This window comes from Ostrea edulis, chromosome 9 (genome assembly GCF_947568905.1).
Source record: "Ostrea edulis chromosome 9, xbOstEdul1.1, whole genome shotgun sequence".
NCBI lineage: Eukaryota > Metazoa > Mollusca > Bivalvia > Ostreida > Ostreidae > Ostrea > Ostrea edulis.
The window spans coordinates 37289750-37313026 of NC_079172.1; the positions used below are offsets into that span (position 1 = coordinate 37289750).

The 23277-nt window shown below is 35.5% G+C and overlaps 1 protein-coding gene and 1 long non-coding RNA gene across 45 annotated transcripts in view; one reads left to right on the forward strand and one right to left on the reverse strand.

Annotated features, from left to right (window-relative positions):
• The window catches only part of LOC125659436 (leucine-rich repeat-containing protein 15-like), a 615079-nt gene extending 603447 nt beyond the window's left edge, over positions 1–11632 (forward strand). For 34 of the 44 annotated variants that reach the window (XM_056149051.1, XM_056149060.1, XM_056149038.1 and 31 more), the window contains 5 exons: positions 3734–3975; positions 6110–7245; positions 7772–7925; positions 8030–8169; positions 10984–11632. In XM_056149051.1, the coding sequence (XP_056005026.1) occupies positions 3734–3975; positions 6110–6303 (436 nt within the window). In that variant the 3' untranslated portion in view covers positions 6304–7245; positions 7772–7925; positions 8030–8169; positions 10984–11632. Of the gene's footprint in view, positions 1–3733; positions 3976–6109; positions 7462–7771; positions 7926–8029; positions 8170–10983 lie in introns of all 44 variants that reach the window. The other 10 variants (XM_056149061.1, XM_056149062.1, XM_056149075.1 and 7 more) reach the window with 4 other exon arrangements.
• The window catches only part of LOC130050121 (uncharacterized), a 52536-nt gene continuing 35275 nt past the window's right edge, over positions 6017–23277 (reverse strand). Inside the window, exons 2-4 of the long non-coding RNA XR_008798524.1 lie at positions 8037–8121; positions 7282–7426; positions 6017–6535 (exon numbers count right to left, since the gene is read on the reverse strand). This is a non-coding gene — a long non-coding RNA (uncharacterized LOC130050121). The remainder of the gene's footprint in view (positions 6536–7281; positions 7427–8036; positions 8122–23277) is intronic.

The following is a 23277-nucleotide window of genomic DNA, read 5'->3' on the forward strand; positions in this document are numbered from 1 at the left end:
TAGTCCAGATTCAATTTTGAAAAAAAATCATGGCCCCCAGGATTAGGTTGGGTCACAATAGGGATCAAAGTTTTACATGCAAATATATAGGGGAAATCTTCAAATATGAGCGAAGGTAACTCAGGTGAGCGATGTAGCCCATGGACCTCTTGTTTTTGATGTTATATTGCATGTAATCAATGTACTTTGAATTGCGAAGAGGACACAGGAAGTCATGTCCTCTCATAATGACTATTTTTCAGCAAATGATCCCAACTTTCCCAGCGTGAGCACCAGTCACATTTGACTAACTTGTCTAATTATTAAAATTGAAGACACTGATTTGCACTTCATCGGATACACAAATAAAAGTCATATTCTGGGATCTCCTCTTCTTCTGTTTTTTTTTTTAAATCTATATCTGTATATGTAGGAACGGTTCTTGTGGCACATCTATAGTTGTTAGTTGTTACTATATGTAATGGGTCCGGCTTCCTGTGATTCAATATCAACTTTCTTTCTTGGTATATCCATATCAAAACTGAGTCATTTCCTTCATGTCTGCCGGTGTAAAGGGGGAAGTACGACTTTACACTTCCCTTCTCACTTTCTTTTTTTTTTTTTTTTTTTTTTTACACTTTACATACTTTGCTTGTATGCCATTTCCTACTGACTTCATTAATCAAGTTTCATGTATTTTCGTGTCTCCCGTAGATAATTTTGAAGAATTCAAGATTCATGGCCTCTGGAGGGTCTTCCGACTGTAATCACTCAAAATTGTTTTATTTTTACAATCTGATAAAAATGAGATCCTCCATCTGCTCCTTTGTATTTATGTTGTAGAGACAATATGAAAACAAAGGAGCGGATCGGGGATCTTATTCTACTCAGATTGTAAAAAAGCCTTACTTAAGGGGGGGGGGGCACAACCATACTTCTTACCCCTTTGAAAAGTGTGGGGACATGTGCTCCGGCTGTATCTTCCCCTACTCCCCTGTACTGTGTACGACATACTGCACTTTTGAACATTGCAATGGGGGGATCCCATTCTAATATAAATGAGATATAACTATTTTCACCGTGAGAACATTTTTCTTGTAACTAACAATTTTATGACGGTTTAAAACGTAACTCGGTTAAAAAAAATGTAGTACGGAGAGAATAGGTTATGTACATGCAAGAAATAATGCTTTGAGTGCTGAGAACCTGCATATTAGAATTGAGTATTTTTTTAACCGTGGTTTTTTCTCATCTGATCAATCTATGTTAATTTTGTGTTAAAAAAGTGAGGGGGTACAAACCCACTTGTGCCCCCCCCCCCCTCCCATCTTCCAAAAGTGAGGGGGCACGTGCCCCCATCCCCTTGTCCTACACCCCTGATAGGCATAAATTATCCAGTGAAATGCTATAGTCTACCCAAAGTTATCGTTCGCATACTCACTAATACCTCTATCAACACTTACTCATTTTTCAAAATTCTTGAAAAACGATAATGATGTGTAAATGAAATAAGCTATTGACTTCAGTTGCAAAAAATGTATGTCAATTCGTCAGTTTTAAGAAGATTTCACGCCTCTCTGTGACACAAGAAGTATTGTATTTAGACGCAGCTCTTTTTTATGTGTGTGTTTGATTACACAAGATCTATACATGTAAATAGAACACATTTTGAGAATGGAACTCCCCTTTTGAGAACTAAAATTTATGGTAGAACCCCTTTTTGAAAATTCCCTGGATCCGTCCCCGAAATATGCGGGGGTTTTTCAGTTGTAATTGGTCATGGACCTACAGTGGGTTTTCCTCAAATTTAATGAACTAGTTCTTACTTTTATTTTATTAACCGTGAAAAAAAATTTACACATGGAATAAATTTGATAAGAGGAGCAGCAGGAACGATAACTCTGGGTAAATAATGACCTGAAAACCCGTATCAACTCCTTTAAAATCAATCAATCTGCTAAGAAAGGGAAGGGGGTCATGTTTCTACGGGGGTCATTATTTTTCAGGTATGACACGCAAAATAATGACCCCTGGGTCTTCTTTCTACAAAATTATCCAATTTTTCTACGGCTAGGGGGTCACTTTTCGATGCCGAAAAATGACCCCCGGTCATTATTCTATGGGGGTCAAAATTTGCCTTTACACCGGCCTTGATTCCTCTGCTGCTGAAGATAGTAGCTCTTCCTAACTCGACTGTATCTACTGGCACCATGTCCATTAGTTCTCACCGGTACATCAGTCTAGCTACACCTGCTACTGTGTGACTACTGGCACCATGTCCATTAGTTCTCACCGGTACATCAGTCTAGCTACACCTGATACTGTGTGACTACTGGCACCATGTCCATTAGTTCTCACCGGTACATCAGTCTAGCTACACCTGATACTGTGTGACTACTGGCACCATGTCCATTAGTTCTCACCGGTACATCAGTCTAGCTACACCTGATACTGTGTGACTACTGGCACCATGTCCATTAGTTCTCACCGGTACATCAGTCTAGCTACACCTGATACTGTGTGACTACTGGCACCATGTCCATTTGTTCTCACCGGTACATCAGTCTAGCTACACCTGATACTGTGTGACTACTGGCACCATGTCCATTAGTTCTCACCGGTACATCAGTCTAGCTACACCTGGTACTGTGTGACTACTGGCACCATGTCCATTAGTTCTCACCGGTACATCAGTCTAGCTACACCTGATATTGTGTGACTACTGGCACCATGTCCATTAGTTCTCACCGGTACATCAGTCTAGCTACACCTGCTACTGTGTGACTACTGGCACCATGTCCATTAGTTCTCACCGGTACATCAGTCTAGCTACACCTGATACTGTGTGACTACTGGCACCATGTCCATTAGTTCTCACCGGTACATCAGTCTAGCTACACCTGATACTGTGTGACTACTGGCACCATGTCCATTTGTTCTCACCGGTACATCAGTCTAGCTACACCTGATACTGTGTGACTACTGGCACCATGTCCATTAGTTCTCACCGGTACATCAGTCTAGCTACACCTGATACTGTGTGACTACTGGCACCATGTCCATTAATTCTCACCGGTACATCAGTCTAGCTACACCTGGTACTGTGTGACTCTTCTTTTTCACAGTTGGGTATACATTAGTCATTTCAATTGAGCAATGCTACCGGTTCCCTGAGGAAACTACCTTTGATTTTATCAAACTCAAATAAAACTTCAGATATGATTATCAACAAAGGGATCATATTAATAAATTTATAAACTATTCATATTTATTATCCGTAATTTACAAACATGAATTCTTTGCGTCATCATGTTTAATCTACAACAAACAAACTTATTGTTAATGGTGATAAATACATCATAGTTAATATTAAGTATCAATACCTCAGTCAGGAGTACAATTCTAACACTGAAAGAAGGGGAAGTAAAACACACTCAAAACATATCCTAATTCCATAGTAACGTCATAAAACTATCAACCAAATATCATCATACAGCTGTTAATTTTTCATACATGCAGACTCCAAATCACTTACCTAATTTATTGAATAATTATTGTTTAAAAAACACGTAGGTAGTAAGCAAAATTGTTTAATACAAGCCAAATCGGAAAAGTAATACTCAGTCAAAATTCATAAAACCGTAAAATTTCAGGGGAAATATTTTCCTCAAAGCTCTATGTTAAATTGATCTTAACATTTCTCCAATTCTTATAAAACATTATTTGAACACCATGAAACATTTCTCCTTTGAAGTGCGATTGAGGGAAACCCTCTACACTGCAATTGCCAGATGGTTGAGTTTGTCAGTTTTGCCACCACAAAGAGTTTGACGTTGAGCTATTGGAAAACAGACCCCAGATGTGGAAGCCCGGGTAATCTGACCGGAATACTACTAAAGAACTTACCCCTTCAAGGAATGGATTGTCCTCCAGTCAATACAGATACCCCCGGGTCTACAGACAGTGGTGTGATCTCTACAGCAGTTTTGTTTGCTGGTAAATATAAATGATATACTGCTAAGAACTATCTGCCAATATAAACCATCGCATAACATTACAACAACTGATATAATATATAAATATTGCATGTAGTTGAGGGTAACATTGAAAATTTTCACCCCGAGAAAACCAATGTCAACCGAGGCGTAGCCGAAGTTGACAATGGTTTCTCGAGGGGTGAAAATTTCAATGTTACCCTCAACTACATGCAATATTTGTTTTATTATACTATGTATATGAATATATATATATATATATATATATATATATATATATATATATATATATATATACGAATTATGTAAACTGGAAAGCAGAAAAACTTACGTCTGTTGACATTTGATCAATCACTATCATGCGATATTTCGTATTTCGATGGGGGTACTCGCGTTTATTACAAACGCTCAAACGACGTCGTCTAGCAATCTACGGCGAACCGTACGCGCATAAATTTGACGCATGTGATAATTTTTTATAATATCACCCGTTGTCAAGTACTGTTACCCGTTGCTAGATACTATCACCCTGGGGCGCGTGTTTTTTTGTTTGTTTGTTTTTTTTTGTTCTCTGAGGGTAACAATATGTTTTTTCAAATGCTTCTCGACAAATCAGGTTCGAGTATTTTACATGAAAGTATAATAATATTAAATATCTATTGATTTCTGTAAACCATATTCTGATCTAACTCAAACCACGTGCAAACATAAAACATGTGCATATATCGATTTTAAACATTTACTAATGTGAATAACTTAATAGAAAGCATATATATATATATATATATATATATATATATATGTATATATATATATATATATATATATATATATATATATATATATATATAAAACAATTACTAATGTGAATAACCTAAACATTTATACCATATATGTACTATTTTAATACATTTAAATACAAATTCGTATCAACCTAATATCTATATAACTATACAACACATGCAGTACCTGTATTAAACATATGCTATACACGTGTATTCGTCATCTACTAAGCATAGACTAATAAAAAAAACAAGTATTATAAAACAGTTGTATCAATAAAACATCTATGAAAATAGCCACAAATATAAAATCATTCACTAAAATGAACAATCAACTAAAACAAGATATCAACCAGTATACATCATCAACCGATGTAGAATATCCATTAATACAAGGCATGTATTATTATACTGATAAGCCATCTTTGAATATCAACCATCTACCAGTAAAGTTATATACTAGAATATTTAATCTTCTAATGTAACTCATCTGATTATATAGATATCTAACATTATGAATGTATGTCTTGGAGAATCTTTCATTAATATTGAGACGTCACCAGTTGTAGGTGAAGTATTCCATATTTAGACATCATCAGTTGTAGGTGAAGTATTACATATTTAGACATCATCAGTTGTAGGTGAAGTATTACATATTTAGATATCATCAGTTGTAGGTGAAGTATTACATATTTAGACGTCATCAGTTGTAGGTGAAGTATTACATATTTAGACGTCATCAGTTGTAGGTGAAGTATTACATATTTAGATATCATCAGTTGTAGGTGAAGTATTACATATTGAGACATCACCAACTGTAGGTGAAGTATTACATATTTTAGACCTTTGTTTAGCACGGAGGGTCGTATCAGTGAAGGTTCTTGAACGTACGAACGCCTGCCGCGAGATGGGTTATCCGTTTTAATGTCATATCCAAACGACCCACGGGTCTCACTTCTAATCGTCGAGAATCTCGCACAGGAGTGATCAGAGCTTGTCTTTAGGCCTTCGGTATGACGTATGAATGTAATTTAAAAACAATGAGGAAAAATTGACGAGGTATAATTGGCAAAAACAATATGTATTTTCTGAAATATCAAAGGAATACATGGGATGTCCAGGGGTCTGTGTTTACCCAAATATTTATTTTATATCCCTTATAGGAGTTTTGAGATTGATTACTGTTCGTTATCGTCACCTTTTATGAGTGACAACTGACTGTAATTGGCACTACGACACAGGAAATGAAAAGTCAGCACGGTTCAACCGTCGTTTTTTATTTAATATGTTACAAAGAAATAAAGAACACATTGTGTGTACATGTATAAACAATTGATCTATCTACATGTGTAGGTACTACAAATTCAGACTCCACCATCATGACTACCGCCACAGATCCCGCTACAGACTCCCTGACTACCGCCACAGAACCCGCTACAGACTCCCTAACTATCGTCACAGATCCCGCGACAGAGTCCAGTACTACTGCTCGAGACCTTGGTAAAGTATTCACAGAAGCGGCACATTTTCATCAGTATTTAACATAATAGCTACATCCCATCTATTTCATCATTTTCGTTTCCGTCTATCAAATATGACGGAATGCATTTAGGAAATTAGGTGAAATCTATCCACCAAATCAAAAGAATCCGTCTAAAAATAGAAAGTACGTAATCTGTCTAAACATCAGGTGAAATTTGTCTTACACATTGGGTGAAATTCGTACAAGTATCCGTCTGGCAAATCAGGCAGACTCCATCGAACAAATAAGGAAGAAATCTAAAAATATAAAAGTAATCTCTCAAATAAATAGGGTTTTGTAAGTACCTTGAACAAATGCGACAGAAAGAAAATTTCTAACAATAGTATAATGAATGTTTATGTACAAGGTATTTTTTGATTGTGCGTGCGCGTAATTTTGTGTCTGGTGAAAAAAGGAAGGATCGACGAGTTGCATTTGTTGTCTACTGAACTGGTACCACACGTGTTACACAACACAACCGTTGATTGAGGTAAGTATGTATTCAATTATTCTCTATAATACTGTACTTTGACCAATTATGAAATTGAAAAAAAAGGAAGATGGAATCGGTTCCGAGAAAGAAAAAGACACTCATTACATAGATGCACAGTGTATAAGGTCTGTGCCTTAATGTTTACATAAAACGTTTGTCAATTCATTCAAGATTCCCATGGAATGTTTGTGATTGATTTCAGTAAAACTTTCTCCCATGCTGCTCACATGTTTTTGATTACATATAATGTTTTACTAGTCACAGAAGGAGCAATATCAGCCAATGGTTCTCCGCTTGCTGGACTTGGACAAGCCTTTTTAGTCATTTCACGAATCAATTGGTATCGGCTTCTGCTGGGAGGACGGTGGGGTCAGTCTGTGATGGACTGTTGCCTCACCCGGGCGAGAGGTTGACTATCATCCGATTAACACTTCAGAAACCGGAATAACAGATACTTTTCCCAAGCCTTCATGGGTAAAGAAGGTTTTATATCTATCCATACTTAATTACCTTTCAGAATTCTTTCTTATAGTATTCGTTGATTCAAAGTTGCCATCAATCCATCTGTGGGCCCGGATGACAAAAGGATTATGCTAAATGCACCACTGTTGTATATCCGTAAGAGGCAGCCCCTTCGGATGTTTGTAAAGGGCACCTGAATTGAGGAGCAGAATTCAATCAATAATGTTTGTAATTCAATTTTTGCTTCAATTTTCCTCATTTTCGTGTTGCTGAAAATATTTGCATCTTAAAATATTTTCTTTACAAGAAAGCATTCGCTTTTCACCTATTTATATATGTTTAGAAACATCATTACCGAGAATCATTCATTTTTGTGATGATGTATTTCCGCCAGTTTTCCTGAGATGTCTGAGACATGTAAAGATCAATTTATAATGCGCAAAAGGAACATTCTCATGATTAAATGATGATTAAAAGTAAATCAGCTTGTGTATGCTCCTTAGCTCTCATTGAACATTGCCTTGTATCTTAATTTCAGTTTAAACGAAGTCATAAGCGAATGAAAGTGAAATTCAAATTTCTAAAATTGAACCAGCTGTGTCCCTTTTATCATACTGTTGTCGGTGATGGAGGTTTTCCATAACGACCAGAACGTGTACTCGTGTCAGCTGATACTTTTCCCATATGACGAAGTGAGTTTTACCTTTTCTAGTTTATCTCGTTTGTTGACGTTGAAATACGTAAGGTAAATCAAAATTAAAATTTTCAAATTATACTAATTTTCCCCATTTAACAGCACTCACGTGTAACCATATCATGGTACCAGTTCAGCCCTCGTCCCTCGGATCATGTGGTGGTCTATGCAGCACCTTCAATGCTGGTGGCGAACTGATTATAGTCAACATGAAGCGACATTAGAGAACAAAGACATTTATGGTATATATTCTCAGTTCACCTCTCACAACAGATCATATATTGACATTCTAAAAGTATTTTACAAACTAACAATTGACACCACATAAGGGAATACCGGTATTGTTAACCATGCATGTATGAAGGAGTCTTCCGACAAATTGAAATACGTCGATAGTGTACGAGCATAATCTCTCCATAAAGATTGGAACTTATAATTCAAACGATTTTATTGTATCACATTTTTTTTTTCACTAATCTTTACAATATAGTATGTTTGTCCTTTAAAATGTAGCTTACTAGTGATTTACAGTGTAGCCTGTTCCTTACAAACTAGTATGTTCTGTACAGTGTATTCATGTTTGTCCTTTACAATGTAGCCTGTTTCTTACAAACTAGTATGTTCTGTACAGTGTATTCATGTTTGTCCTTTACAGTGTAGCCTGTTTCTTACATACTAGTATGTTCTTTACAGCGTATTCCTGTTTATGGTTTACAGTGTAGCCTGTTTCTTACAGATTAGTATGTTCTATAGTGTATTCTTGTTTATGGTTTACAGTGTAGCCTGTTTCTTACAGATTAGTATGTTTATGGTTTACAGTGTAGCTTGTTCCTTACATACTAGTATGTTCTGTACAGTGTATTCATGTTTGTCCTTTACAGTGTAGCTCTTCATCTTTTGCAGCGGAGACTGATTTACTCTGGTTGTTCCTTAAAATTGCTTCTTCACTGCAATGGTTCTTATAGTATAGGCAGAGTTAGTATGTTTGACATTCACTAATATGTAGTCTGTTTGACATTCACTGTGTACTTTGTTTGACATTCACTGTGTAGTCTGTTTGACATTCACTGTGTAGTCTGTTTGACATTCACTGTGTTGTTTGTTTGACATTCACTGTGTAGTCTGTTTGACATTCACTGTGTTGTCTGTTTGACATTCACTGTGTAGTCTGTTTGACATTCACTGTGTTGTTTGTTTGACATTCACTGTGTAGTTTGTTTGACATTCACTGTGTACTTTGTTTGACATTCACTGTGTAGTTTGTTTGACATTCACTGTGTTGTCTGTTTGACATTCACTGTGTAGTTTGTTTGACATTCACTGTGTATTTTGTTTGACATTCACTGTGTTGTCTGTTTGACATTCACTGTGTTGTCTGTTTGACATTCACTGTGTAGTCTGTTTGACATTCACTGTGTAGTCTATTTGACATTCACTGTGTTGTCTGTTTGACATTCACTATGTAGTCAGTTTGACATTCACTGTGTAATCTGTTTGACATTCACTGTGTTGTCTGTTTGACATTCACTGTGTAGTCTGTTTGACATTCACTGTGTTGTCTGTTTGACATTCACTGTGTTGTCTGTTCGACATTCACTGTGTAGTCTGTTTGACTTTTAATAGACATTCTCTTTGCCCTTTACAGTGTAGCATCTTTGGGGTTTTTTTTACAATGTAGCCTGTTTTTCCAATTACTTCAAACTTACTGTGCGACTACAAATGCCAGAAGTGGTGTAAATCAAATGTAAATTCTAAAATTTCTAAAGATTTTTTAATAAACTTGAAATCGCAAAACTTTCTCAAATCAATAATATCAAAACGTATGACCTTTCAACACTTTTACCCTTTGATATCATAAACAGTTGCTTCTTCAACAAAAATGGAAAACTAAAAATTCTTTAGACTTTGATTCCATGCACAAGTACTCTGAAGTTGAAATAAAAGATATGCTAGAGTTCCTCGATTACAATATCTTCGTTGTCTTTGGTGATCATGTCTTCAAACATTTTGTTGGAATTTCCATGGGCAAGAATTGTGCTCCTAGATGTAAAAACCAAATGTAGGTGATAATGGAATATTGCTACATAAATATGGGAAGTTGACGATAGAGAAGTTGAAATCATCCCGTTTGTCATAAAGTTGAGTTGTTAGTTTGTCGTTAATATCAACTTTCAATGAAATCCAAGTATGAGGCGGAAGTGGGCGACTCTGCGGTGTCCTTTATTCGAGTTCATTGGGATATATTGAATCGACATATGAATGAAAACTATCATTGTTAATAAATAATACATCGTCGATATATCTAAATGTCGAATTGAAGGCCACAGCAGATTTTTTCTTCTCACGAGAAAATTTTTAAAAAATTCTACTTCAGAAGAATATAAAAACAGGCCAACTAACATTTACGATGTAGCCTGTTTTGTCCTTTACACTCTAGCCTGTTTTGTCCTTTACACTCTAGCCTGTTTTGTCCATTACAGTCTAGCCTGTTTTGTCTTTTACAGTCTAGCCTGTTTTGTCCTTTACAGTCTAGCCTGTTTTGTCTTTTACACTCTAGCCTGTTTTGTCCTTTACACTTTAGCCTATTTTGTCCTTTACAGTCTAGCCTGTTTTGTCCTTTACAGTCTAGCCTGTTTTGTCCTTTACACTTTAGCCTATTTTGTCCTTTACAGTCTAGCCTGTTTTGTCCTTTACACTCTAGCATGTTTTGTCCTTTACACTCTAGCCTGTTTTGTCCTTTACAGTGTATCCTGTTTTGTCCTTTACAATATAGCCTGTTTTGTCCTTAACAGCGTAGTTTGTTTGTTCTCTACATTGAAGCATGTCCGATGTTTACAGGGTAGTGGTGTAGTTTGTTCTTTACAGCATTGTCTTTTTCCCTTACAGTGTAGCATATTTAATTACAATGAAGCCTATGTGACTTTTACAGCGTGGTCTGGTTTTCCTTTTCATTGTATCCTGTTTATCCTGTACAACGTATTCTGTTTTATCTTACTACAGTGTAGCCTGCTTATCCTTTAACGTGCATAACTAAGAATTCTGCTTGTCCTTTACAGCGGACTCTCTTTGACATCTACAGTGTATCCAGGATCGAGTTTTGGAACAATGACGTTTAACAGTTTGCCATGCATGGTGATATACCGTCTCCAAAATGCTTATCACGAACCATATGTCAAGAAATAAATCAGAATATTGGAAATGCGCGTCCGATATCAGGCGGTGAACCGGACTTCAATGTCAGAAGAAAAACCACTTCCTGTCCTAGTCAAAGAATCAGTGATCAACTGATGACAAACCGTCTACCTAAACTACAGGCAATCTCACAAAACTCTCGAGTTAAGAGCATAGTTTTAAACCTTGACTTAGTAACTTTCCACTACACATAATCTACGACTGTCCGGTTACCAATGTTTAGTGTGTGATTTTCTACCGTATACTCCTACGATATCAAATGTTCAATACAAGAATATATTTGAAGTGGTCGGTCACAGAGAGTGGAAAACTCACATACTGGTGTACATTTTTAATTTTACAGCCGAAATATGATTACAATATCGTCAACCCGACGTACAACACCACAAAACCAATCATCATTAACAAATGTAACAATGTTATACTTGATATTGACGCAAACTGCTATCCTAGTTTATACTTTATCATTTTGAAACATATCAAATGAAAAAAAAAATGTTTTATATAATGCAATAAGTGCTATTTTTATCTCTGTTCTTGTGTTGTTTTATGTATACATGATTTTATATTAGCTCACCTGAACTGAGAGCTCGGGTGAGCTTTCCTGATTGAAATTTGTCCCTTTGTCTGTTATTGTTGACGTAAAGTTTTCACGTTTTCATCTTCGTCTTTAAAACCACTTCGCCAATTTCGATTAAACTTGATACAAAATATCGCTTAATAGAGGGGGATTCATGTTTGGTCAAATGAAATATCATGTTCTCTTGCAATGAGAGATGGTCAGCTGGGTGATTTTTACTGTACATTAGGTGGATGTCTTAAAAACTTTGTCAACGGCAATTCATCAGAAATGCCAATATATATATTGTAAAATTTTGTTACATAGTTAGGTTCAAGTTTTTCTTCAAATCATGACCCTCGGACCAATAATGTAAAGATGAATACAGTTCTTCAAATACCAGTAAAACATTGAAATTTTTCGAAAAAAGGTGATATCTTCAAAATCTTTTTTCAAGATCCAATGAGCCACTGGATATAAAGTACTTTAAGGGTAAAAGAAACTTTTTTTGCTTCAACCTAAAAGTCGGACACCTGCCCAAATGAAATTATTTTTTATGAATATTTGATGTGTCTGAAATCATCTTCTAAGGACCCCGAAATAATCTTCGAAAGATCCCCGGCAACAGAAAAGTCAATATTTACAACAAAACGTTTTTATATCGCGTGAGCTTCCTTCAAATCATTACCCGTCATCAATAATGGATAGGAGGCGAGATTGTAAATTCTCCATATGAATATAATATGAAAATATTCAAAATCTGCTCCAGAACTACTGAGCAAATTTTAATCAGACTTAGCACTATCCGTGGGTATATGGAATTCAAGTTTTTTCAAGAGAGAGATATTTCAGAAATAGTAAGAATATAGTGGTGTATTATGAATACCTTTTTATATAGAACCATTTATTCAATTCAACCAAACTTGGCACAACATATCCTTGGGTAAACTGATTCCAGTTGAAGGGCAACATCTCTATCCCAGATAATAGGAACATTATAGCAACGGCATTGCGAGGTCCGTTAAACATGTTCTTTTCCAGAATCCATGAATGATTTTACTGGGGAAAAAAATTGAAGGTCATCCCACATTGTAAAGGGAAACAAATAATGATACTGTGGTTTCTTTTAACGGTCGTTTTCTAGAATAATTGTTCTGGTATTATCAAAACGTTTGCTTAGCCTTTCTTATATTTGGTAGAATCGTGTTGATACATGTACCAGCAATAATTTCCGGAATCCAAAAAGGGGACACAATGGGGAAACTTGATAATATCATTTAGACTTAAGTTTCTGTACACAATAGCATGGATTGAATTAAATATGGAAACATCTCTATCGGGTGTTTTGTCAATTGTGTTTCAACATTAACCATATTGTCCAGGAAGGGGTCACGATTGAGACGCAACGTTTACAAAGATAGCTTTTCTATTAATCTATTTGAAAAGAGCATCCGCTTTAAATCAGATTGTTGCCCTTTGGATCCAAGTGGGGCTCACAATAGATCTATCCATTTCATGTTATATTATAGAAAAACAAATGGGCAATATTTGTTTGTAAACGAAAACGCCCTACATTGTGAAGAGTATCAATTAATTTTCACTTCTTTGCACCAATTTCTCAAATTATGGCTCCTTTTGCCTGGACAATGATACAAAAATTAATAGCTAAATATTGTGGTAGAGTTTTGGACTGCTTAGCAGATGAGCGATTTGGTCCATGGACCTATTGTTGAATTATATCACATAATATATAATGATTGGAAAATCCTCTTTTGTATATCCTTGTTTATATTTTCTGTTTAAGTGAAGGATATGATATTAAACTTTGATAATCCAGTAGTGTGATAAAGCGTGAGGAAGTATATGAAGATATTTCTATGTTAAAACCTGTAGTGTATATACAAAAGTATGTTTGCCTATGCGTTATTTAAAACAATTTCAAATGTTAAGCGGTAAGAATAACTACAAATGACTATACTTACGGATTTTAAATAAATTCAAAGAGTTGTGCATGGTGCTAATAAAAGTAAAATATATGTATACATATTCGAGATGTGTTTAATGTTAAAATCACCTATATGTATCAAGTACATGTACATCTATATAGCACCCGTGGATCTAGAGGAGGGGGGGGGGTCACACACACCCGGAATTTACAAAATTATGAGAAAGGAAAGAGTTTTCATCTCCGTGCGCTAAGTAACGAGATCAGTATGAAATCATAAACTTATCATGACATAATCACGTGCAAAGTGTTTTCAAAGGAATGTATATTCGAATGAAACGTTTGATAGCCTTCTTTTATTTACAAATGACATATTTGCCGGTGATTGATGTAAACAAATTCATCCATTCTCCATGTTTAACTATATGTTAAGATTCTTCTCAACAAGATACAGATTCATAGTATTATTTTTACAAAGGTGGGTCACTTCACAATTGTCTAAAGTTTTTAACAAGCAAATCAAATAAAAATCCTACAATATATTCCTTTACCCAATCTTCAAAACACTAAATCATAGAGGGAGGCGTTTCGGTCCTCGGTCCATGGTTGCATTCATCAGGTCAAGCTTACATTCTTACCATTCAATGTTACCTTAAGAGTTGGGGGTGTGGTTAATCAGCTAATATATCTTACTTTTCATGTGTAAATAACTAATAACTTTAGATACAAGAATAACATCAACATTGTCAATTAAGGGGGTTCATGTCCACCCATCGGTTCTACGTGTCTGATTCAAACCACTGACAAACGGTATGACATGTGTATTGTCAGGAAGTAAATGGTTTTGGTACAGTTAGGACTATGATCAGTTATTTCATAATTAGAGATTGACCAAAACGAAATCAGGCAAGGAAATCCCAGGATTATTGAATTAAATCTATTTGCTCTTTGATTAAACCAGGTAGGTAGTGAAAGGAGCCCCCTGGCCTCCTTTTTAACATAAACTTCTTCGGTTACTTTTACATGCAAATGCATATACCATGCAAAGTTTTATTCACCCCCCCCCCCTCCCCATTAATAGAAGGTAGAGAAAGAGCACCCCATTTCCACCCCACGATTTAGCATTTTCAGTTTGGGTTGATTTTGTTGTTTTTTAAAGAGGGAAGTTGGTTTTTATTTCTTGCCAAACGTTCAGGCCCCCTCCTTGCAAAATAATCCTGGATCCGCGCAAAATAGGAATGTGTATGTATTATGTCATTTTCTTGCAACATAGGACATTAAACAAGTTGTTTGTAGATACCTAGATTTTCTTGCTACACAGGACATTTTAAAAACAAGTTGTTCGTATATACTTAGATAGTGTTACTATGTTTGAAATTTCACATTGTATATTGTGTCTACATTACTTAATCAATAAACACTTTTTGTTACAAACTCCCTTGTTTTAGTAGTCATTATGTGAGTATGAAAAAGGAAAGAATTGAGAAGATGGGCACAAAAGAAAATTGGTATCACATCGGTATTTTCTCCCTTTATATAACTGTATAGGAAAACACGTCAATAAAACTCAGTTCATTAAAGCAAAGAAAAATAATTAAGTTGGAAATGCATGTTACTTTTTTCGTCTGCCAGCACCGGAAAAAGGGCACCATGGATTACATTTTATCGCTATCCTCATCTGAAAACTAAAGCTGCACTAAATCCCACATATTTGCCCCGTGCACGGAAGCAGCATGCGTGCATCAAAGAATCGTCTCTAATAACAACAGGAAATTAGTTCCTTTGATAATATATCTACAAATTATACAAAATAATATTTCTACAAATCATCTAAACTATAATTTCTACAAATCATACAAAATATTTTTTTAATTATACAAAATAATATTTCTGCAATTATACAAAAAAGTCTACAAATTATACAAAATGACATATCTAGGAAACATTCAAAATGATATTTCTATAAATTATACCTAGAGTCCCTAAAAAGTACGCTGTGTACAACAATCGTTGTACAAGAGAACAACGTGAAAAGGGAAAAAGCATTTAGTACATGTAACATTGAGCAGCAATAGATTGGATAATCACGGATGTGATGCCTTTAAGGAAACAATATTTTCACGACACATGAAGTGAAAAACTCTTGGAACTGCAATTTTTCATATTCAAATCTGAAGTTTGACTGTAATAAATAAAATGTAGTAAAACTTACGTGTCTTTGCTTATTATTGTATTCTGACATACATAAGAATAAATTCTACTCAGCGTCTACATCTGACTCCAAATCGAAGAGAAATGCTGAGAGGGCTGACTTCAATAGTTTTAATTTAACAAACTTTTAGAAGATGACGAACGGTAAATTAAGTGGTTCTTATCGTTCAAAATACTCCTGCTGCTGTGTACAAGAAATCGATCATTTAATAGTAAAGCTCAGAGAAAAGACAAGGACTCTAATGACTCAGCATGCTTTGTTTACAAATATTCCTATACCCATTTATCGGGTAATTTTCGCGGGCTGGAAAAGTTGGGTTTTTTGGCAGGCTATGAAAATGCGCCAAAATTAAAACGCCAAGATTTCAAACTACTCTTTTTTGAGAAAACTGGCAAAATATTCAGGACATCAAAATAAACGAATAGAGATAGGCAACCATTTTGGTATACATCATTAAAGTACAGTCGCTGTAGCATTTCATAGGACTGCGCATGCGTCAGCTAGTTATAAAAAAGCTGATTTTTTACAAAGCAAACTATTTTAAAATGCTTAAATTCTAGAAAGGAAATACAGTAGATTTAAACTCCAATATTATCTCATAATAAGAAGGTTAAGATTGAGAAGTTAACATGTTCCGTACAGCCTAAGGAAGCCACCTCCCAGCACCACACGCCAGGCCCTGACCTGGAACCCGCAGGGCAAGAGAAAGGGGGACGTCCAAGAAGCACCTGAAGGTGTGACTCAGAGGCAGAACTAAAAGCGCAGGACATGACCTGGCACGACGCCGCAAAAGCAGCCCAGAATCGTGTACGTAGGAGGACTGTCGTCGATGGCTTATGTTCCTCACGGAACGACAGGCCTAAGTAAGTAAGTACAGCCTACTCTCTCCAGAAGTAGCTCGGATGGTAAGGGACAAAACTTAAAAAAAAAAAAAAAAAACCACACACACACACAGAAAATTCTCCTACGGCTAGCATGCAGTTAAATGGATTTCATGTTATATGGCAATTCGACTACCTCTCCGATTTTCTTAATGCTAACAAGGACTCCCATAGACTGTTGAACCTCGACATGACTGCTCCTCCCTTACAGGGCAGAGACAACCAGGAAGTCATGGAAGACTGACCTGGCTACTGAGGAGAGGCGTGGTCCCACATGAAAGTGGTGGCCCTTAATTCAGCTGGCAACACAGACGGTGCACTGCTTTGCTGAGAATATAGCTCTAAAGCATCAAACAGTGGTGTCAAAAATAAAATTCGCTCTAAAGCATGGCTGCTTACTAGATGAGGGCACTGTCGACCAACGCTGTATTCCTAAGACATGTGGGATAAACCTTCCAATGCATCACACATTAGGGGATGAGTACATCCAAGCTAGGGCATGTATGTCGGAATGTCTGTAAGAATGGCCTTGAGGTAAGGGAAGTAACCCTTAATCTAGAGAGCACTGTTGGTAAATCTGCAGATTCCCTCCACAAGAATAGGTTTCTGGGGGAAAAGCCCTAGTCATTATATTAATATGACACTCATCAGTAATACCTGCGAAGAGCAGAACGTCTATAAAAACACGATTGTCCGAGAACATCTGAACGTTCATAAAACACTAATGTCCGATAAAGGCATTGATAATTGAGAGCATCAAAACATCCATAAAAATATTGATTTTTGAGAGCATCAAAACATTCATAAAAGCATTCACGTTTGTTTCAAAACGTCAATAAAAACACTAATGTCAAAAATCGCCAGAACGTCAATACAAACGCTAATGTCAGAAATTTTAAAAGAACGTCAATAAAACACTAATGTCAGAGATTATCAGCACGTCAATAAAACACAAATGCCAGATATTATCAGAACGTCAATAAAACACTAATTTAAGAGATTATCAGAACGTCAATAAAACACTAATGTCAGAGATCATCAGAACGTCAATAAAACACTAATGTCAGAAATTTTAAAAGAACGTCAATAAAAACACTAATGTCAGATATAATCAGAACGTCAATAAAACACTAATGTCAAAGATTTCAGAACGTCAATAAAAACACTAATGCCAAAGATCATCAGAACGTCAATATAAACACTAATGTCAGAGATTATCAGAACGTCAATAAAACACCAATGTCAGACATCATCAGAACGTCAATAAAACACTAATGTCAGAGATCATCATAACGTTAATAAAACACTAATGTCAGAGATCATCAGAACGTCAATAAAACACTAATATCAGAGATCATCAGAATGTCAATAAAAACACTAATATCAGAAATAATCAGAATGTCAATAAAACACTAATGTCAGAGATCATCATAACGTTAATAAAACACTAATGTCAGAGATCATCAGAACGTCAATAAAAACACTAATGTCAGAGATCATCAGAACGTCAATAAAACACTAATGTCAGAGAACATCAGAAGGTCAATAAAGCACTAATGTCAGAAATCGCCAGAACGTCAATAAAACACTAATGTCAGAAATCGCCAGAACGTCGATAAAAACGCTAATGTTAGAGAACATTTTCCTCATTTCCTCTTCTTCTTTTCTCTTAATTTCTGTACCCCTGGGCTGGGTTTCACAAAACTATCTTAAGATAGGCAGATCATAAAAGTAACTTAAAGAGATTCGCACCTGAGATTTGGAGTAATGTCAATTTTTTAGAAAGTGTATTTTTGATTTCCATACTGAAGGAGAATTAGGAAATTAAAAAGAAAAACTGGGCTCGCAACGCTTGTATATTGAGCTACAGTGTTCTAAACATGACCTTTTTGCACTTAAGATTTATTCAATTAAACTTGATTTCCCTGTTGGTGTCAACACAACATAAACAACACAAACCAATCATTACATAAAATAGATACATAATCATGTCTTCTAACACTACAGATAAAAAATAAATTAATACTAGTAATGGAAATAAATAATGACGTTTTTGCACTTGATATTCGAAAAACTTCATGATATCAAACTTGAGAGTTTATAAGGACATATTAGAAGTAATGTGATGTCAATTTCTGAAATTTACATAATTCTCAAGGTCTGGTCTTAAAATTTGAAATGGAACTTTAAAAAGTGGGGGTTGGAGGTCAAATTTTTAAATATTTGTCGAAAATACAGAATTTTTATACCAAATTTCGAATAAATCACTCAAAACTGTTTTAAGAATCGGTATTTTGTTTGGAAAAATATATCAACCAAGTTAATAAATTTACAACATTTGAACTAGTTCCAAGTCTCAATTACCTGTGTCATAATTCATAAAACTGAAATACACGTATAGGAGTATAAAAATAGACGATACATTGGATGAAACAGAAACTGTAATATCATGTAGATTCAGAACATTTTGATTAATGAATCATTCCGCCACAAAATATAGTCCCTCCCAAACCCTTTCAAAATTTGAATTGACACCAAATTTTTCAACTGGATAGGGTTCAGGAATAGATAGATATGTACTATGTTTGCACCAATGGGATCAGTTTTGAACCAGTAAATACTTAGATGTAGCATACTGCGCAGTTGTGCTCAAAAGCTCAGGAGCTAACTTCCTTAAGATCTGACTTATGACAATCATAAGATACGACAGTTCCGTTTCACAAAACTATCTTAACTTCAAGAAATCTTAAGATAGATCTTAGGACGTTGTTATATTTCTTTGATTGTAAAATACTGTTTCTTTTATCATCTTTTAACTGCATGAATGAATTTAAATGTTAAATAAAAGATTTAAGTATATAAGAATATAAATTGAAGTATCACGATTTGAGTAATTTGTAATACATTGTACTTCTTTTCTAAATTATGTTATTTTACACGTCAATTTTTATTTCAAAAGTTACGCTCGGTATGTGTACCATTTGATTACAGACATTAATTGTGATACAAAGAGAAATTATTAAATGATGTTTTATAAAAACGTCTATATCAAAACACTAAAATTGAAATTCTGATACATATATAGCCTTCCTACGTGAAAAGGCCAATTACTGAATAAAACGAAAAAGTACGAAAACTACCAAAGATAACATCATTTAATTTTACATGTACGCTTTTTCATTGGTTGAAATATTATTGGAATATCGTATTCAACGGGAAAAAATGGCCGAAACTACTTTCTGTTGGAATGTTGGGGATTCCTCTGGATGCTTTGTATTTATATATAGATTAGACAGAACCGACAATTTGTACCTCGTGTATTTATTGAAATAATTTTATACTTGACCAAGATACAGCTATATGGATACTTAAGAATTAGAGAAACACAAAAATCGCCGCATTTCTAAGATGTATCAGTAAATACCAGCATTTCTCAGCATACATGTATCAACATGATTTTTTGTACCAACAGTAAAAATATCAGTAATCATGAGAGCTTAGCTGCGTCAACAACACAATAACAGTAGGCAGCACACTTCCCGTCCAATAGTGCGAGTACTCTAGGTAATTTAAGTATCACGTATGCGCCTGGATCTCAAAAAATCGGTCTTTCTCAGTAGTTTAGAACATTCGAACATCGGTATTGATACGATACCCTCAATCAAATAAACAAATTATAACAATAACAACGATAATTGATATAAGAAAAAAGAAAGAAAAGAATTACTCTACTTTAAATCACCTTATTTAGACCCTTTATAATTGTCCATGGAATATAGATTTCGATTTAAACATATTAATATGTTGTACGGTGTGACCGTTGAGACGAGCGAAGCCCATTAAATTAACATCTTGAAACACGACATTTATCCGCCTCTTCATTTAACGCGGGAAATATAACGCGCTTGGTGTAAACAGTTACAAATTGCAGGCCTGTACCCAGACTTTTTCAATGGGGGTGCATAAATTTACGGCGAGTGGTTTGGGGGCCGCTTAAGGCCCCCAAGCGGGTCCAGGGCGAAGCAGAAGCAGAAGCGAAATAGAGAAAAATAAGGGTAAAAATGCTCTATCCTGGATGCAATTTTTGCTTTTTATTTACTTATTTAATACTCATAAATATGAAAGGTGAAACATACTAAAATTGGTCATATGTAAGGAAATGCTGGTCAATAACGTGTTCTTGTCTAATGAAAGTTATTCATTAATTATATGAAGTTGGACTTTCAGTTTTGCTTTTATTTGCTTAATATCCCCTAGCAGGTACCAATGATCACTTCTTTAAATTCATTCACAGAGCCAAGATGCAAAATATGAAGTAAAACATGTATACATGTTAACATTTTTATTCAAACTTTGTTTCAAGAAATGGTAATGAAAGGTGAACAAAACTTCAAACTACAACACAGTACTAAGTCCATAAAATAAAAGTAGATTTTAGTCATAAATTACAGACAGCATTTATAAAGGGCACTGCTAGAAGTTCTTAAGGCAAAAAAAAAAATTGCGTGTCCAGTTATGATGGTTATATGCAAAAAATAAAGTGCACCGCCATGGCACATGATACGCCCGTCACATATTGTTAACAGTATAGATTGTACCCATTAAAACATTTTTTTATATCACCTTAATTAAATGTCACAGTGACCTTAAAGTAGGATGCGACACACCTTCTACCTAAGATGCATTAGTTGACCAATTTTGGTGATTCTAGGTCTAATAGTTTTCAAGTTATGAGCCGGACAAGTTTTTGCCATATATGGCCATATCTTCTTAATGAAAAGTCACAGTGACCTGGTTTTAATGTGTGACACACCTTCTACCCAAGATGTATCTACAGACAAAGTTTGATGATTCTAGGCCTTGTAGTATTTAAGTTATGGGTCGGACACGAAAAAGCTAACAGACGGACGGACAGACGGATATCTTCTTAATGAAAAGTCACAGTGACCTGGTTTTCATGTGTGAAACACCTTCTACCCAAGATGTATCTACAGACAAAGTTTGATGATTCTAGGCCTTGTAGTATTTAAGTTACGGGTCGGACACGAAAAAGCTAACAGACGGACGGACAGACGGACGGACATGAACGCCATACCATAATACGTCCCGTCTTAAGACGGGCGTATAAAAAGAGATGGTAGGTTGAAAGGTTTTTTTTAATTTCTATGTTCCAACATTTGATCCCTGGGTCGTAAATTAAAGTTTTATTGATCTCCATATGTACGTATGTCCAGCTAAACTGTGATGAGCTGCATCCCGCATCATACAAGGTATTTTTAGATTTGTCAGATGTTCACTGATTGATAATAAGTTCAGTTTTAGTGCAATGACAGACAACACAATACATTTGTACGTTTCCGAAAAGCATTACTCTTTTTAAATTTTGTATGCAGTTTAATTGTGATGAGTCCGACTCGTACTTCTGAAGACATACTTTAAAGCATTATTGATATTACCTGTGTACTACAACTGCATGCAGTCAGGCACGTGAACTGGATCATATCCTAATTAGTGTTAGAAGCAGGCCTGTGAACTCAATCACATGCTAGTTAGTGTTAAAATCAGACCCGTAAACTGGATCACATTTTAATTAGTGTTAGAATCAGGCCCGTGAACTGGATCATATCCTGATTAGTTTTAGAATCAGGCCCGTGAACTCAATCACATTTTCCTTAGTGTTAGAATTAGGCCCGTGAACTCAATCACATTTAATTAGTGTTAGAATCAGGCCCGTGAACTCAATCACATCTTATTTAGTGTTAGAGACAGGCCCGTGAAGTGGACCATATCCTAATTAGAAGCCCATGAACTCAATCACATCCTAATTAGAACCCTGTGAACTCAATCAAATCCTTATTAGTGTTGATTCTGTACCTCCACTTACAAAATTTTTTTAATATGCATCTCGGGTACGAGTTAATACTAGGCCTTTAGTAAAAACGAAAGTAAATTGTATGACGTATGCAATTTGTGTGTGTTTGAGTTCACGGAACTTCCGATTGTATCAGTTCACGGGCTTATAGACCCTGCCGTGACTGGCAGGGCAGGGTCTATAAGCCCGTGAACTGATACAATCGGAAGTTCCGTGAACTCAAACACACACAAATTGCATACGTCATACAATTTACTTTCGTTTTTACTAAAGGCCTAGTATTAACTCGTACCCGAGATGCATATTAAAAAAATTTTGTAAGTGGAGGTACAGAATCAACACTAATAAGGATTTGATTGAGTTCACAGGGTTCTAATTAGGATGTGATTGAGTTCATGGGCTTCTAATTAGGATATGGTCCACTTCACGGGCCTGTCTCTAACACTAAATAAGATGTGATTGAGTTCACGGGCCTGATTCTAACACTAATTAAATGTGATTGAGTTCACGGGCCTAATTCTAACACTAAGGAAAATGTGATTGAGTTCACGGGCCTGATTCTAAAACTAATCAGGATATGATCCAGTTCACGGGCCTGATTCTAACACTAATTAAAATGTGATCCAGTTTACGGGTCTGATTTTAACACTAACTAGCATGTGATTGAGTTCACGGGCCTGATTCTAACA